This window comes from Phalaenopsis equestris, unplaced genomic scaffold (genome assembly GCF_001263595.1).
Source record: "Phalaenopsis equestris unplaced genomic scaffold, ASM126359v1 Scaffold000032, whole genome shotgun sequence".
NCBI classification, from domain to species: domain Eukaryota; kingdom Viridiplantae; phylum Streptophyta; class Magnoliopsida; order Asparagales; family Orchidaceae; genus Phalaenopsis; species Phalaenopsis equestris.
This window is the reverse complement of record NW_018164474.1, coordinates 448001-463992: the sequence shown is the minus strand read 5'-3', so window position 1 is coordinate 463992 and position 15992 is coordinate 448001. Positions and strand designations below refer to the sequence as shown.

The 15992-nt window shown below is 31.3% G+C and overlaps 1 protein-coding gene across 1 annotated transcript in view; it reads left to right on the top strand.

Moving 5' to 3' along the window:
* The window catches only part of LOC110018722 (phosphoenolpyruvate/phosphate translocator 2, chloroplastic), a 16658-nt gene extending 4778 nt beyond the window's left edge, over window positions 1-11880 (top strand). The window contains exons 4-9 of the mRNA XM_020716133.1: window positions 9638-9723; window positions 9933-10017; window positions 10419-10538; window positions 10709-10777; window positions 11437-11566; window positions 11666-11880. Of these exons, the coding sequence (XP_020571792.1) occupies window positions 9638-9723; window positions 9933-10017; window positions 10419-10538; window positions 10709-10777; window positions 11437-11566; window positions 11666-11736 (561 nt within the window). The 3' untranslated portion in view covers window positions 11737-11880. The remainder of the gene's footprint in view (window positions 1-9637; window positions 9724-9932; window positions 10018-10418; window positions 10539-10708; window positions 10778-11436; window positions 11567-11665) is intronic.
* Window positions 11881-15992: the final 4112 nt, after the last annotated feature.

The window sequence follows — 15992 nt, the reverse complement described above, 5'->3', positions numbered from 1 at the left end:
ATATATTATTGCTTATTATTTATTTCTTTGTTTCAATTAAGCCCTTGCAACCAATACCGTTTTACTCTTTTTGATTATGAGTCCTACAAAACTTCTCATCCTTGCATCTAACTTGGTCTCAACTGTCAATTTTGTTTGGCACGGGGCATCGAGACTTAACATCATTCTTGCATTGTAAGCTGTCACCTTCCCCTCTTCTTTCAGTTTCAACGATGTGTCAAAGAACACTAATGCTAAATGCTCTCGCCCACCTCGGCTTTTCAAAGGAAGATTTCTTAGTATTTCATTAGAATCTTGTGCATATTTATTTTCTTGTTTTTCTTATCATTAGCTTTCTAGTTATTTTATTTATATTAGTAAAGTCTTTATTTTTACTGTCGCATTAGTAAAAAGGAAGTTTAGGAGGCTTTAAAGAAAACGAAAATGGTGTTTGGTATCAGATTTTTAGTAGGATTTAACCCTAGATTTTATCTAAATCCAGTCAAACAAAAAAAATTTAAAACTAAATGCAACTCTCTGTTAAATCCAAATCTTTTTCGTTCTGTATGTTTCTCCCTTTCTGTCTCTTATGCGGCGTAAATCCAGATTTATCAAATCCAAGTAGAAGGCGGATTACATGGATTGATGTCGTCGTTCTCAATTACTCCATTTTCGTGGCGAACTGACCGAAATCCGCGGATTTGATAAAACCTATTAACGTAAATCTTCTGCTGCAACTAAGCACTACTTAAGGGTGGAAGATCAGTAGGACTTGATGATATCACTATTAAAGTGTGGAAATATCTAAGAGATTTGAGTTTTTTGGCTTACTAAACTCTTTACTATTATTTTAAAAACTAAAAGATGCTCGAGTAGTGGTGGAAGAGTATTTTGGTTCCCATTTTTAAGAATAAAGGGGTTACATAAAAGTGTGCAAATTATAGAGAAATTAAGTTAATGTGTCATACTTTAAAATTATGGGAGGTTAATTGAACATAGGTTATGATGTAATACAAAGATTTTTCATAATCAATTTTGATTTATGTTGGAGCAAATGTCAAGAAATGAAAATGCAAAAAAGTTTAATAATATTTATATAACTCAAAAAAATTGTGATTACATAAAAAAAACATAGTGATATATATGAAAGTCCATTAATTTTTTTTTTATTTAGAAAAAGCTTATGATAAGGTTTTAAAATAAGTTCTTTGGAGAGTTCTAGAAAAGAAATGTGTTGATATGACTTATATTCCTGTCATTAATGATATGCATACTAGAGTTCTTACTTGTGTTCTTGTGTTCAAACAGGAGGGTTGATCAAGTATTTCCCTATTTTAATTAGATTACATCACAGATCTGCTTTCAGCCCATATTGGCTTTAAGCTCGTATCTTTTTGCTTTAGTTATGGATGCTCTTACTAGACATATACAGGAGGATATATTTTAGTGTATGTTTTTTGTTGATGATATCCTTCTTGCGGATAAGACTAGAGGAGTTTAGGAAAAACTTGAATTATGGAGGTCAAAATTGGAGTCTGGAGGCCTTCGTTTGCGAGTAGATCTAAAACTGAATACATGGAATATAATTTTAGTAGTTGTAGTAGCTCTAGTGTCGGAGTTGTAATTATTGGTGATCAAATCATTAAAAGGTGTCAACGTTTTAGACATCTAGGGTCTATTGTTTGAAGTGATGGTGATATAGATGAGGATGTTATTAGTAGAATTCAGGTTTGTTGGTCGCTTAGAATGGAGGAATGCATCAGGCCTATTGTGTGATAGAAACGTATTGCTTAGACGTAAAGGAAAAATTTATAAGTTAGTGGTGAGACCTGCAATGCTTTATGTCACAGACTGTTGGCTTTTGAAAGAGAAGCATAAAATAAAGTTTGGTATTGCTGAGATGAGAATGTTTAGGTGGATGAGTTGCTTGACACTTAGAGTCAAATTGCAAATGAATCTATTCGTGAAAGGGTTGGTGTAGCTCCAGTTCTAGACAAGATTAGAGAGAGTCGTCTTAGATGATTTGGTCACATTAAACGTCTACCATTTGATGATCTGGTTAGGAGAGTACATGTTTTAGATTCAACTTATGCTAAGAAAGGCATAGGTACTTATTCTAAGAAAGGCATAGGTAGAACTCAAAATACGTGGGCATATTGTATAAAAAAATGATTTTTATTAGAATTAAATGAAAATATGACATTCAATAGGACACTGGAAAAAAGGATTCATGTAGCCGAACCCACTTAGTGGGATAAATGCATGTTGTTGTTGTTTTTCTTATCCAAAGGTTTTTAGGGTGTGTTTGTTTCAGCTGTAGTTATGAAATCTCACTTAAAAAATTGCTTTGGAAAATCTGTTGTTTAAAAATTGGCGTTTTAGAAGCAGTTAGTCTGTTTGAAAAATTCAGTTTTAGATGTGTTGTCTATGAATAAATATCCAAAATACCTTTCTACTCATTTTACTGATTTTATAGAATTCATGTTTTTTATAGATTTATTTAAACCTTAAATTTAACTGTATTATATTTAATAAGCAAAAATACAAACATAAACTCAAAGTTAAATTATAGAATCAAGAGGGGCTTAAATTGCAGAAATAACATTTCTCTAAAATTTATTCCCTCAAAAATCAAAAAAAAAAAAATCATTTTCAAAATGGACAAATATAAGCTGTCAATAACCTTGTCACGCAATTATTATATATTTGCATATCTAACACCTAAAGTTTGACATTTACACTTATAAAACTTTGGCATCATAAACCTATGCATGAAAAAGTGTATTTCACCTTTTTAAACAATTAATAACAATGACTTTTTCATATATTTTTACTCACAACGTTTTCTCTAATATATTGTTCCTTATTTTATCCTTCGTAGTTTTTCCATACGCCTTTCCTTATTTTGCATCAGCTGGAAAAAAACAAAATTTAGGTGCCCAAAATAAAAAAAAAAACTGAAGAGCATTCTCAGTTCCACAATATATGATCCATCACATGATTTAGCACAATAGAGTCAGGGATTATACCAAGTTGGTCAATAAAATTTGGATTGCCAAATGAGCAAAGATGAGTTACAGGACCAATTTAGAAAAAAATTGAAACCTTTACCAAAGGAACAAATTTCTTTTACCAAAATATTATGTAACAGTTGATGAATCTGGCTCTTACCCCTCAGGCAGTATACCAAAAAAAAAAGTGACAATTTTTACCTTAATTGAATGAAGCCTTACCTACTTCTATGTTGGAATAGAGCCAAAGGGGAAGGAAGACGAGATTTAAGATGTGTTGTTACACTGCGATGCGGTCCTTGTCTAGGATCAGAGCAGAAGACTAAGGAAGGCTGGAGAGGTTCGGTTAACCGCAACACGTAGAGGACAAAACACTTGGGAGATGTGGCAAAGGAACTAGAGCAGGAAGAGATGTCGCGAAGAAGGTTCCTCTGGGTATATCAGGTAAAAGGGCTGTGCGAATGTGGAACATTCGGTCGCGCGATATTAGAAATTTTTTGCTGTGGTTTGAACCGCGATTCGATATGCGTGTCATTCAAATAGTTAAAATACAAAATCAATTCAAAAATCTGTTTGAAAAGGCCAAACAAACCGATCCTTAGTTTCATCTTTTTCAACTAGCTTTTTAAAGAAGATAGCTTTGTAAAATATTACTCATATCTTTCATTTATTAATTCTAAAAATATCTATAATGCCCTTCCCTTCATAAATTTTTATCTCTTTAAATGATATAGTTGATTTTGATGAATGACTAATTTGAAAAGTGGATGATGAGTTGGATGAAATAATGAATTAGTTATTGGTGAGGAGAATATGGCCTGTACTAGTGCAAAAAAAAAAAAAAAAACTGATGTTTGTGAAATAAATTATAATATTCGAGTGTGATCTAAGAGCATGGATAAAGAACCTTCTTTTTTTTAAAATTTATTAATATGATATAAACTATTGATATATTAATTTAGTTTATTATTATAATGACATAAATCATAAGTTGTAATATCAAATATTGATATAAAATTTAAGTTTGAAATATGATTCTATGTAAATATATAAATATTCACTTAAAATTTAAATATATTATAAGGTTCAAGATCCATAGTGGACTCATCATTGTTTTCATCATCTTCAAAAGAATCACCATATTTATTATCGTCTAATCTATCTCATTTGCAACTTTAAAATGTTCTTCATTCATTATAATTTTTTTTCTAATAATCAATTAATCTGAAATCTAATATAATTAAAAAAAACTAAAGTACTAACATAATGTAGCAATCATACTGAATTTATCTTTTGACTTTTTTGAGTCATTGTATTAGATACATTAAATATGATATCATATTTTATGATATGAGTCGTTTTGTGTGTTTCAGTTTGAGTCTTATGCCAAACTCCTTTTCAAACAATATGAAATAATAATGATGTTGATGAATGAAATATTTTTTTTTTACTCTTGATGTTCATGATAATTTTCAGGATGGCTAGTTAATTTCCTTTTAAAAAAATTAAAACCCGCGAAAAAATTGTGATATTTTGAATTATAAGTGGTTGAAGTGTGGAGAACTTGAAACTGATCATCTTTGAATATTTTTATTATCATGATGGTTTATCATTCAGTTTAGTAGACTTTTATACATTACTTTATTTTTTAATAATGTATATCATATTTAAAATAGTGTGCATTGTATCATATGCTATGTGCTATGACTCCTTGACGGTCATTGCTATATGATGCACTATTAACTATTGACAAATATGAGCTATGAGTGGGATGAGATTCCTCAACAATCTATTTGGCTTGAAAAGTTTATCTCTGATCAAGTATTTGATACTCATCTAGCAAATTTAAGTCTAATTATTGTGCTTATTGTAAAGTAATTCATGAACAATGACTAGTAGGGTTTCCATCCCAAAACACAGTATATCTCTAATAGTTGCCATCTAGAGTTGGCACAATATATGTTTGTAAAATAGCTTTTAGAATAAGATGATTAGGTGTATCTGATAAATTATTGGATTTGAATTTATAAGGTGGAGAAAGAGAGAAGAATAAAAAACATTGGTAATAGTTTCATATAAATATAGTCAAATCAAATATATTGCAACCTAGACTGATACCAAAACATATTAGAGTTTTTAACAAAAGCAATCATTGCTTAACATAAAACATTTGTCGTAACGCACTACATGATTTTATATGGCCATATATTTTTTATTATTTTATTTTTCACTAGTTATGGAGGAAGTCTTTTTACATTTAAATGCACTATTACTTTATCATAGGATTTGGATTTCTCATATCTCTGATTTTGATCAAAAAAACAGTTAGGATCATTATACTTATGAGTTAAGTTTTTTTGTGAATATTATGATGCAAAGCCAGTAATGATTTGACATACTAATATGCACCCTAAGGGATACTAAGAGGAACCCATAATGAAAATTGGTATTGAAAATTGAAAGTAAACAAATCATAAAAATGTGATATTGACCATATAGATGGGCTACATGATTATAGGGATTTGTAACATAAATATACTGTATTAGTTTTAACATTATGATTGTATTTTACGCCAAGCTTAAATAAAAAATATGTAAAGTTCAATTTAAATTATAATTTAAAGGTTTTCTAAAATCTAAAAGTTTGCTATAAATTTAAGAACAAAATAAGATCACACAATGATTAGGGTTTACACCAGAAAATAAAATTAATTCATAAAAGGCTTCACCAAATCTCTATCATACATGTAAAACCAGTTTCAAAAGTATATAGATGAGAAAGAAAAGTGTACAAGCTACCAAAGAAGATCCGAGTCTCCAGTCGATATAAGCATAAACTCTGAATTTTTATTAATCCTTGATCCAAGCTTTTGAGGAAATCTGATTATTTTTCACTCCATGACCAAATTTTACATGCTTGCAGGTCTCCTATTAATAAAAAAAAATATACTCAGAATTGGTATTTACTTGTAATTGTAAAATTTGACTTTAAAATGGGAGTTTTGATTCAACAAAACCTGATTTCCAACAAAATAAACTAGTTGAATTAATACAATTTCCAGATAATATGAAATGATGCCAAATTTTCAGTAGTCGAATAGGAAATGATGCCTATCTAGCAGCACATGGCTGTTTTCAATTGTAACTACCAGTGCCACGGTCGTATGCTAAATAGAACCCAGCCGCAATCAGCTCCTCACTACATAAAAGGGAACAGAAAATTGCAATGCCTAGGACATCTGCTATGCTTCATCTGCTCATTAATGCCTGTTGCAGAATAGCAAGTAGTCTTAGTCCTTGAATTAACTAATATAAACTTCCTTCAAAATTAACTATGGTTTCAGTAAAACTTTAGCTAGCTTATAGTTTTATCCTTCCTACAATTTTCTGTTATGTCGATCTTCTTTTTCAATCCTAAGTTGAAGAAAAAATTATGAACATAGTGACTGGACCACAGAGTTCATATATTTAAAGGAAAAAATTAACGTAAATTAAATTAAAGAAAATGTTTGATGCACTTCCATGCAAAATTTAAAATCAAGCAAGCATTCAAATGTTATTGGAAAATTTTCTTATTTCTTCTATTTACATCTTATGTAAGAATTCCCCAACAAAATCTTATGCAATGAGAACAATGCTGATCTCTGACTCTTCTCTTGTGGAGCTTATGCCATCAATTTGTGCTCTTTCCTTGACCTTCTTTGGTGTATTCCTGCTTTCGCTCTTATGCACCGACCAAGCCCATGTGAAGCACTTAGTTGTCATTCATGTCAATATCGCTCTATATAGTAGTGTAGTATGTTGTTATCTTATCCTCTTCTATTGTTGAACTCTGTTATAACTGCGACCAACATGTCCTTGCCTGTAGTCGATAAAATGACAATGCATTGCCACTATTGGTTGAAATGTATTGCTATTCCAAAATGCTCATCAAGCAACCTTTGTCTTTGATCTCAAAAGATAGAACTTCTTGGGGAACTCAATTGTGATTGATTGGGTTTGCTGGGAGTAGCAACAGGACAACTCTAGGACAATTCAGTCAGACATTTTTTACCAACACCCATCTTAACTTGACTAATCAAGAATGAGTAGAAAATTAGTCTGTTGAGATCATCACAGGACAAAATTGCACTTTTTAAATCATCCAGATAAATTTACCATAGTATTGATATAGAAGCACATAATTTGAATTATCAAGATGGACTATAGAGCTTCATAGAAAATTTAAACATACCAGAAGTAGGTTTTAATTTTCATAATGTTCATTATTTTTATTATATTCAAAACTTGTGCAACTAAAACTTTTATAGAAGGTCAAATTGAGTCATCTTACTATAGACCCACATGCTCCTTTTTTTTAACTTAAGAAATAATCTATAATATCTAATGAGCTAAAAGTTTAGTGTGATAAGTATTCTAATACAAGAAAAGGAATCAGTAAAATGTATGTTGATTAAACTAATTTGAGAATTATTTATTGTAGATATGACTGGTCTAATGCGTTAATTTTAATGTAAGATAAACTCTTGTGATTAAATGAGTAAAAGATAATCATATATATTAAATATACTTTGTCTACAAAGAAATAAAAGCATCATTTTAAATTCAACATTTAGCTCACTAAGATGTTAATTGCCGGTTCGAAAATACTAGCTTTCCTATTATTTAACTATTTATAGTCTTAGAAGTGACATATGATGTATGCATGGGCTTTGGTAAATTCATATTATTAAGTCGTTACTTAGTTTATTGGTTAATCGTTTTTAATGGTCCCTCGATTTAAGGCTAGAATTGAACGAACCAACTTTTAGAATAGAAAGCCAGGAATCTTTTTTTTACCCCTATTGAGACTTATCTCATCATGCATTTTGCCTCTCTTTGTGGAAGTCATCATTATTTGCAATATATCTCAAATAACATGATCTTTCACGGACTGCTTTTTTATTATCATACTTTTCTTTAAAATGCTCAACATTTCTATACATCCGTTATCAATCAATTTGTTTTAACGTGTCTCAAGAAAATGCATGATATGTAGAAGCCTGCATCTTGTATTTTAATGTGCATCATATAAAACAATCTTATTACTCTAGTAACAGAAATATCATTAAATTTCTTATAATAGGTTATTTTTATATAAAAATGCAGTAGCTTTTCCGACAATATTAGGTATTAATGATATGCTCAATATGAAGACACTCTAAGGCATCAAACCTAAAACTTAATTGCTTTCTATGTTAGAGATTGAGTATCTTGCCAAAGTTATAGGATTTTAATTAGAATAGATTTATTTTAATTTTTTTCTTGGATATCTTGTTTTTTTATAAATAACCTAATAAAACTATCAATTTCTTCAAAATATATCCAAAGTTAATCTCAAAATTAAAATAACTGAAATAAAAAAAAATATTTCGATCTCGAAAGAATTCCTTCTCATTGAAACCATATTCTTATCAAACTTAATTCAAACTGAATTTGCAGATTAAACCAAAAAATTTGGATATTTTATCTAAATTTTTAGCTATTCACCTTTTCCTCCTTTTTCTCCTCTTTCTCATTTTTCTCCATTTTCCTTTCCTCTCTTATTCATCTCTTTTCTTCTTCACCCTTTTTATTTCCTTTTCTTATTTTCCTCCTCGTTTCCAGCTTACTCGAGAATACAATAAACTATATGCAATAAGTTTAATTAAAATTTTAATGAGAAATTATTTAATAAGTACTAATATGCTTAGTTATTTATATATACTTCTGTATATTAAAATGATTGAAATGAATTTTAGAATTTTATAAAAATATTTTGGATCTTTTTAGAGATTTGTGAAGAATAGGGCATAATTTTTAGGAGAAATTTTTTTTATTACCTTAATGAAATTTTTGGGTATTACAAGAAGAGAGGGAGAGAGAGCTAAGTTTATTGCAATGTAGTGTTTAAATGTTCTGCTTTAAATGCTTATATACACTTTATTGTTAGCCCATGATAAGAAGAATTAACTAGCCTGACCCTAAGAAAGTTTGGTTTATGTTAACTCGAGACGATCCTAAAAATCATTTATTCATTACTTAATAACTGAATTTTATATTATTTATTAATAATTTAATTTACATGTTTTTTATAAATCTAAATAAGAGTATTAAAATTCTTTTTCTTTTTTCTTTTTGTGTGGGTTGTTTGTGGCTTCAAGTACTTGGGTTTTTTATTTGTTGATTGAGTTGTGTTGGTTTTTTTTTCTTTGAGGTTTAGAGGTACTTTTGGCCACTCCATTGTAATCTTTTTTTTTATGGAATAAAATTAGAGCCTTGATGCTCTTTATTAAAAAACATAAGAGTATTAAAATACTTCTTTCTAAATTATATACTTGTCAAATGTATTTTTATACTCTTAATCGTAACCACTTTAAAATAATTGATTGGGTTTCTCTTTGTTTATTTTATATTCCAAATACATCTTTTCTTTCAAAACGAAAAAAAAAAAGAATATAAAGAAAACAAAAGCAAACATAGCTCAAGTTATTGACCTAGTCAAGTCTCAGTAAGTTTCTAGTCTGGAAGGCTGTCTGCATGCATGCAATGTATTTAGAGATTTCCAAGTTCCTATTTACGTGTTACTGTATTTTTTGTGTTTTCATGGTTTTACTTCATGTTTGCAGCAACCTTCCGTCTGGGTTTTATTTTCTCTTGCACCGATTGTTGGTGGCGTGGCTCTAGCATCTATGACAGAAGCTTCTTTCAACTGGTAAGAAAATTTATCATTACCAAATTCAATTAGGAATCCATATTATGACATCTAATCTTTTATTAATATTTTAGGAGTATATTTTTAGTGCTCATTCAACTTATTTTCTGCACTTTCAATCGCTTCAATTTGAACTCACTTTCCTAATAGGTTAACTTCTATGTTGAACACAATTTTTGTCTTCTTATCAGTTTGCTTTCATAAAACAGGGCAGGCTTTTGGAGTGCTATGGCTTCCAATTTGACATTTCAATCACGTAATGTTCTTAGCAAAAAAGTCATGGTCAAGAGAGAAGTATGTCAGCCTTCCATTATTACAAGAGATAATTTCACGGACTATATCTGATTGTTCTTTGCTAAATTAGAAAGGAAGATTTACACAAATACCACTCAATTCCCATTCGTTTACATATCTAACACCTAACCTATGCATGAAAAGATGCATTTCACTTTTTTAAAGTTAAAATGATGATATTTTTGTTGTGATATGAAAGATTTGGGTGGCATAAATGTCAAATGTGAAGTTTATGTGGAAGATATGTGAATACATAGGTATTGGATGATATGTATGTAGTTGCCCCCCGCTTATATAATACAATGTCCATCTGAACTCTTTGATGTTAGATACCATACTTGGCTGAGTTCTCTCTTAATTTTGTCTCGTTATAATTTTGTTTTATTATGTATTTGAAACAGGAATCTCTGGACAATATCAACCTCTTCTCAATTATAACAATTATGTCCCTGTTCCTGTTAGCCCCTTTCACATTCTTTGTTGAAGGCATCAAGTTCACTCCATCGTACATACAGTCTGCTGTGAGTATTCCTGATCTAAATCTTCTAAACTTCCATGTGCGTGTTGCATTCACTTCTGGCTTGACGTGCACGACTTTTTATTGTAATAATTTGTGATATCTACATTCCACCTGTACTTAATTTTTAAAATGTAGTGAGATTCATTGTTCCTTGTGTTGAAAATTTTGCAGGGTTTGAACCTTAAACAATTATACGTGAGATCACTGCTTGCCGGATTATGCTTTCACGCTTATCAACAGGTTAGAGTTTGGTTTTCACACTTCTGCTTCTATACGGTAGTACCAGAAACTATTTTTTATGCGGTTATGGGCAAGAATTTCTGCTTCAAATATTGCACTGCCTGAAGAATACCAACATCATGATTTGGGACTATTTATATCTAATGATGCACCCTCTAGATCAGAGTCGATGTGAAAATAATAGAAAAAATCAAACACTAGAAATCTTTTTGCAAGATTTGCCTTCTGATTGTGGCAGGAATCTGAATTTGAACTATGAAATATTTTGTGGAATTTTGTTACTTCACATAATTTTAGGGGCTTTTACACAAACAGCACACAATTCTTATTTACTTACATATCTTACACCTAAACTTTCATATTTACACAGGCACATATCACTCAAATCTTTAATACCACATGAAAAAAGAACTATTAGTACTTTTTAAAAGCAAAATATGCCATTTCATGCATAAGTTTAAAGCACAAATGTGCTATGTTTATAAATATGAACAGACGGGTGTGAGATATGCAAATACATAAAAATTGTGTGCTATGTTTGTAAATTCCCGTAATAGTTTGAAAATAATCAATTGAATTTGTGAAACATCACTTTCCATTAATGATTTTCTGTTCAGAAGAAGGTCTAATTCAACATATTGTGATTTGTAATTCTATAGGTTTCCTATATGATTCTGTCAAGAGTTTCCCCTGTAACCCACTCAGTCGGAAACTGTGTGAAACGAGTGGTTGTTATTGTGACATCAGTTCTCTTCTTCAGGACTCCAGTTTCTCCCATCAATTCCATTGGTAAAGCGTTTTTCACCACCTTCTGCTGCCATTAACGATCTCAGACCAACCTTTTGGAGAAGATCTCTAATAAAATTCCAACTGATGTCTTTTTTGCAGGAACTGGAATTGCACTCGCTGGAGTTTTCCTGTACTCCAGGGTCAAGAAGATCAAGCCGAAGACTGCATGAAAAAGGTTACATGCTGACATTCATTTTGCTAGAATTAGTCAAGAGCTATTGTAATTTTATTCTTTTGGGACCATGCTTTCATGCATTTCTGTGCTGATTGCTATCATTGTTGTTTTTGATAATGTAGTTGTTCTTCTTGGGACAGATTTTGCATTACATTTAATGTTTACGTACCGGTATAAAAATTTTCAACTGCTTTCCTTAATTTCTAATATAACTGAAATGGATTTCGGAAGTTCTGCAGCGTTTCTTGCTTGTGGTTAATTTTGGTCTTCAGTCCAGTCACCTGTGTTTCTCTCGCTTAAAGTTTTGGTTTTAGTTGAGTCAGTAATATGTTTTGCTAGAAGGATTGCATTTTCATGAATTATTTGTGTAAAAACAAAACAAAATATTCACAAGTTTTGTGTGTTTTCAATTTTTGTCATAATTAATTGAAGTAGTCATAGAGGCAAGAGATGAAAAGGGCCCTAGAGCAATTCCATGAAGTTAATATGAGCATGTCATCGTTGTTAAAGGATGTGGGATTCCAACATTGTTAACGGAATGTGAACGGAATATAATTAAATAAATTTTGATTTATGAAGATTTATTTAAATAATATATCATATATGATACGAGCTATCATCAAAATTAATATAAAGATTTAATAAGTTATTTGTTGAACAACAATCAAGTTTGATCATGAACATAAATGTCCAAGATTGGCTTGTTCATATTTATTTCATTTAGCCTTTGAGCTTTTAAAAAATGTTCAAGTTTGCTTATTTACTAATTTAAACCAACATGATCGAGACTCAGGGTCTGTTTGGCGCAGTTGCAGTTTATCAGCTTTTCAACTGCGCTGCGAGGAAGTTGACTGTCTGTTTGTTGTAACTATGTGAAAATAGCTGTGGGGCAGCTGTTTCTGAAAAAATAACTATCATGTCCCTGTGTAATATTTATATATATAACATAAGATAAAATATTTTTTTATATTAAATAAATTATTTTCTGAAACAATAAATTAACATTAATTAAAAATTTGACATTTTATGGTTACTACAAAAATGTCTAAGTAGAGATGTTTTAACAAGAAAGATCCATATAGCATGAATGGATTGATGGCCATTTAAGAAAATGTTGCACTGAGGCCACCTAACCTCACATGTAGCATATTACTTCTACAAAAGGAGGGCAAAAGAGAGTTCTTCAATTAGGGTGTGTTGAGAATCAAATGGGAAGATGCATTATACCCTTCTCAAAAAAAATTACAAGACAAACAAAAATTTCAAGAACCATTCCTTAGATTCGAAGCATTGAAAGGAAAAAAGAAAATTTTTTCTTACCGCTTGGGAAGATGACCTCGACGAGGGTGTTGGGGAAGAGGAGGAGATGCGAGACTGCTCGGAAAGAAGAGGGGATACGAATGTGCGAGACTAATCTCGTTTGGGAAGAGAATGAGATGCGAGACGTTGTTCGCTCGTGATAAGAAGGAGCTTTGGGAGTTCGGGGAGGGTTTCGGACGCAAGAGGAGAGCGCCTCGTGTATCGCGAGGGCACCAGCGTAAAAAGAAATTCAAGCCGCTGCGATGAAATTGGGCCACTGTTATCCCACAACTTTCCGCGTTCGCCCCAAATCGCGGCAAACAGTGGAGAAAACGCCGCCCCAAACATAAAAAAATTCACGGGACGGTGTAGCGCAACAACAAAAACACTCAGCCAAACAGAGCCTAAATCAACTACAAAAAATCACATTTGACATATTTTGATGCTATGTATGTAATAACAAAGTTAGTTATTCAAATTAGTGCCGTTTGAGCAATCTTGATGATGATTACAATTATTTTGATATGATTCACATATCATTATGTATAAGTCGTCGCTTTTAATGTGCTGTCATTTTTATGTCTCGGACACATTTGCAAGCTGCACTTCATCAAATGAGTGATTTTTGGTTCACTTCATTTGGTATGATGCATCTTGACCTCAATTTATCATTGCTTGCTGTCTCTGACGTGTTTGATCAGATTACTAATTGGAGCTGGTATGGTGGCCAACAAATGCTTCAATTACATTCATGAGACTCATTAAGAATATTTTAACATCATACATGCATAATATATAAAGTCTATTTTTTTTTATATTTATACCACCTAAATCTTTCATATCAAATAAAAAATACCATCATTTTAACCTTTACAAAATGATATAAATATTTTCATGGATAAATAAGGTGTTTTGTATGTCATAATTGAAGTATAGGGGTTAGATATGTAAATACATGGGAATAGAGTGATATTCATGTAAATCTTCCAAAACAAAAAACAAATACAAACCAAGTTATGGTTTAACTTGAAATTGTGGTGAAAATAGATATTATTATTAAACAAAATAATAATAAAATGAAAATAATAGGAAATGATTTTAATTAGTTTAACCTAATGCTTAACCCACCATATAAATACATGCAACCAGAAGCCCCTCTTAAGTTCATTGGGTAGATTGGGGCTAAGTTAAGAAATAATAATAAAAAAAACATAATTATAATTATTGTTTAATTGATTATATATATATTGATGGCATTTAGATGTATAGCATACAATTCTTATAGATTTACATATAAAATACCCGTCAGCTTATGTGCAAAAACTATGGAGAAGGGAAAACAATAGAAATGGCTAAGCAACATTGTTAAGAGCTGCGGAAAATCAATTCAACAATAAATTCACTCTATAAGCATAGGAATCAAATTGGTTTACATGGCTGAGAATTGTAATGGTAAATAATACATTGAAATAGCATTGCATAGATAACAACACAATAATGGCTAGATATTTTTATCTCTTTAGATGTAGTAAAAGTTTTCAATTTTCAAAATCACCAATACACATCAAATATATATTTCCAAATACACTTGCTATCATTGAGTGTGAACCTATAAAATTTTAGAAATCTCATTGCACAAATTTATAAATCAAAGCTTATACAATGAGCTCCAAAACTATAAAACTCTATAGCCCATAATATCCTCAAAACTTCATCTAGCCAGCCTTCATTCTTTTGAAAGTGCAAACCTATTAACAAACAAATTATCATATTAGTACGAGGAAAAATAAATTGTACGATTTCTATAAAACTGTATCTACTAGATAACAAATAATATTTTATTAACAGATCCTAATGTGGGCACATCCAATGTTGATACTATTTGCAAACCACAATGTCAACCAACATCTGTTAACTGAGCATATAAGAAAATTATTTTATATAACATATATAGTATTTATTTTTTCCTTATTTAGACTCAATATGTTAATCCATTGTACTCACTAATTTACTCGTATCATTTGATTCTTCAACATACAACTGATTGTGTAGAATTTCATAGTCTTGGAGTATTTGAGTAAGTTGACTTTTTGCGATCTTATTTTTTATCCTACCACAAATTTTATCACTGTGCTCGTTTTATGCATTTGCTACCATGTAAAACCACTATTGACCTACTTAAGCTTCTTTTTTGTGAGTCATTTTTTTTTTCATCTAAAGCTCTTCTTCTTAACTTTGATGGCCCCTCTTAGGTCTATTATATTTTGATGGCACATCTTATCTTTTATGGTTACTACAAAAATGTCTAAGTAGAGATGTTTTAACAAGAAAGATCCATATAGCATGAATGGATTGATGGCCATTTAAGAAAATGTTGCACTGAGGCCACCTAACCTCACATGTAGCATATTACTTCTACAAAAGGAGGGCAAAAGAGAGTTCTTCAATTAGGGTGTGTTGAGAATCAAATGGGAAGATGCATTATACCCTTCTCAAAAAAAATTACAAGACAAACAAAAATTTCAAGAACCATTCCTTAGATTCGAAGCATTGAAAGGAAAAAAGAAAATTTTTTCTTACCGCTTGGGAAGATGACCTCGACGAGGGTGTTGGGGAAGAGGAGGAGATGCGAGACTGCTCGGAAAGAAGAGGGGATGCGAATATGCAAGACGATCTTGTTCGGGAAGAGGATGAGATGCGAGACATTGTTCGCTCGGGAAGAGAAGAAGCTTCGGGAGTTCGGGGAGGGTTTCGGACGCGAGAGGAGAGCGCCTTCGTGTATTGTGAGGGCACTAGCGTAAAAAGGAATTCAGGCCGCTGCGATGAAGTTGGGCCACTGTTATCCCATGGCGTTCCGCGTTCGCCCCAAATAGCGGCAAACCGTGTATGAGACGCCGCCCCAAACAGGGAAAAATTGCGGGGCGGGGGCGCCCCGCCGCCACAAATCTTCAC